The following is a 1170-nucleotide window of genomic DNA, read 5'->3' on the forward strand; positions in this document are numbered from 1 at the left end:
CTGGCCCAGAGCAGAGCGCCTCCTCTTGCTTGTGGTTGCATCTCCCCCCTTTCCCCACAGATGGCGGGTTACCTGTGTCTCTCCGCGCTCCTCCTGGCGGCTCTGCCGACCCCCTACGCCAGCCCGCTCTCCTCCGGCTCCGCCCTGCGCTTCATCGCCCTGGGGGACTGGGGCGGGGTGTCCAATCCCCCCTTCCACACGGTGCGCGAGGTGGCCACAGCCAAGGAGATGGGCCGCACGGTGGCAGCGCTGGGCGCCGACTTCATCCTGTCCCTCGGCGACAACTTCTACTACAACGGGGTGCGGGACGTCAACGACAAGAGGTTCCAGGTAGGGAGTCCTTGGGGTCCCCCCACAGCACACAGGGACTGGGATCCCACACTTGTTTTTGCAAGGATCCCTCATCCTGAGCTGAGATGCGGCCGCCTCTGGGGTGGGGCGCAGCGGGGGCTGTTTATACAGGGATCCCTTGCCCGGTGCTGAGAAGTACCTGCCTCTGGGGTGGGGTATGGGGGTTAGGCCAGGGAGACTCCTATCTCCATTGGAAACTGCAGGATGAACCTTGGGTAGAGACAGCCCTCTACCCTCCGCACCCAAAAAATCTTGGGGTGTCACTACACTGCCGCAGCCCCTTTACTGGAGGCGGCGCCCCTGTGTGGCCCTGGCAGGATGCACACGTCAACCAAAACAGGAAACCAGCTAGCGTGAGTCCCCTGGCTGCAGTGGTGGGCGTGGGTGCATTGGGGGTTATGGCACGTGAGGGGTAAATCTCTTCATGGTCCCCCCCCTCACCGGGGAACAACTGGGTTCCAAATAACAGCCATGAGTGCGCAGGGGCGGGGAAGGCTCGGCAGGCGCCGCCAGATGTGAACACGTTCTCTGCCAACCCCTCTCTCGGGGCAGGACACCTTTGAGGCCGTGTTCAAGGCGCAGTCGCTGCGCAAGGTGCCGTGGTACGTGCTGGCCGGGAACCACGATCACTCTGGGAACGTCTCGGCTCAGATCGCCTACAGCAAGGTCTCCAAGCGCTGGTAAGGGCCCCCCGCACCCGCCCAACCCTCCTGCATCCTGCTACATCAGGGCTCAGAGGGGTGGGGGCTGGATCCCCTTCTAAACCAGAAGCCCCCTGCTATCCCAGCCCTGGGCCCCCCCAACAGCTCTGCCAGTGCC

At 63.9% G+C, this 1170-nt stretch overlaps 1 protein-coding gene across 1 annotated transcript; it reads left to right on the top strand.

Moving 5' to 3' along the window:
- Nucleotides 1-60: 60 nt before the first annotated feature.
- Nucleotides 61-1031, top strand: LOC112113767 (tartrate-resistant acid phosphatase type 5; the record flags this gene model as incomplete). Its single annotated transcript, XM_026646825.1, has 2 exons — nt 61-330; nt 904-1031. Coding segments are annotated over 2 exons (398 nt in total), but the record flags the coding sequence as incomplete, so codon positions are not given.
- Between the last annotated feature and the right edge of the window lie 139 nt (nt 1032-1170).

This window comes from Terrapene carolina, unplaced genomic scaffold, assembly GCF_002925995.2.
Source record: "Terrapene carolina triunguis isolate 2854851 unplaced genomic scaffold, T_m_triunguis-2.0 Scaffold45095, whole genome shotgun sequence".
Lineage (NCBI taxonomy): Eukaryota > Metazoa > Chordata > Testudines > Emydidae > Terrapene > Terrapene triunguis.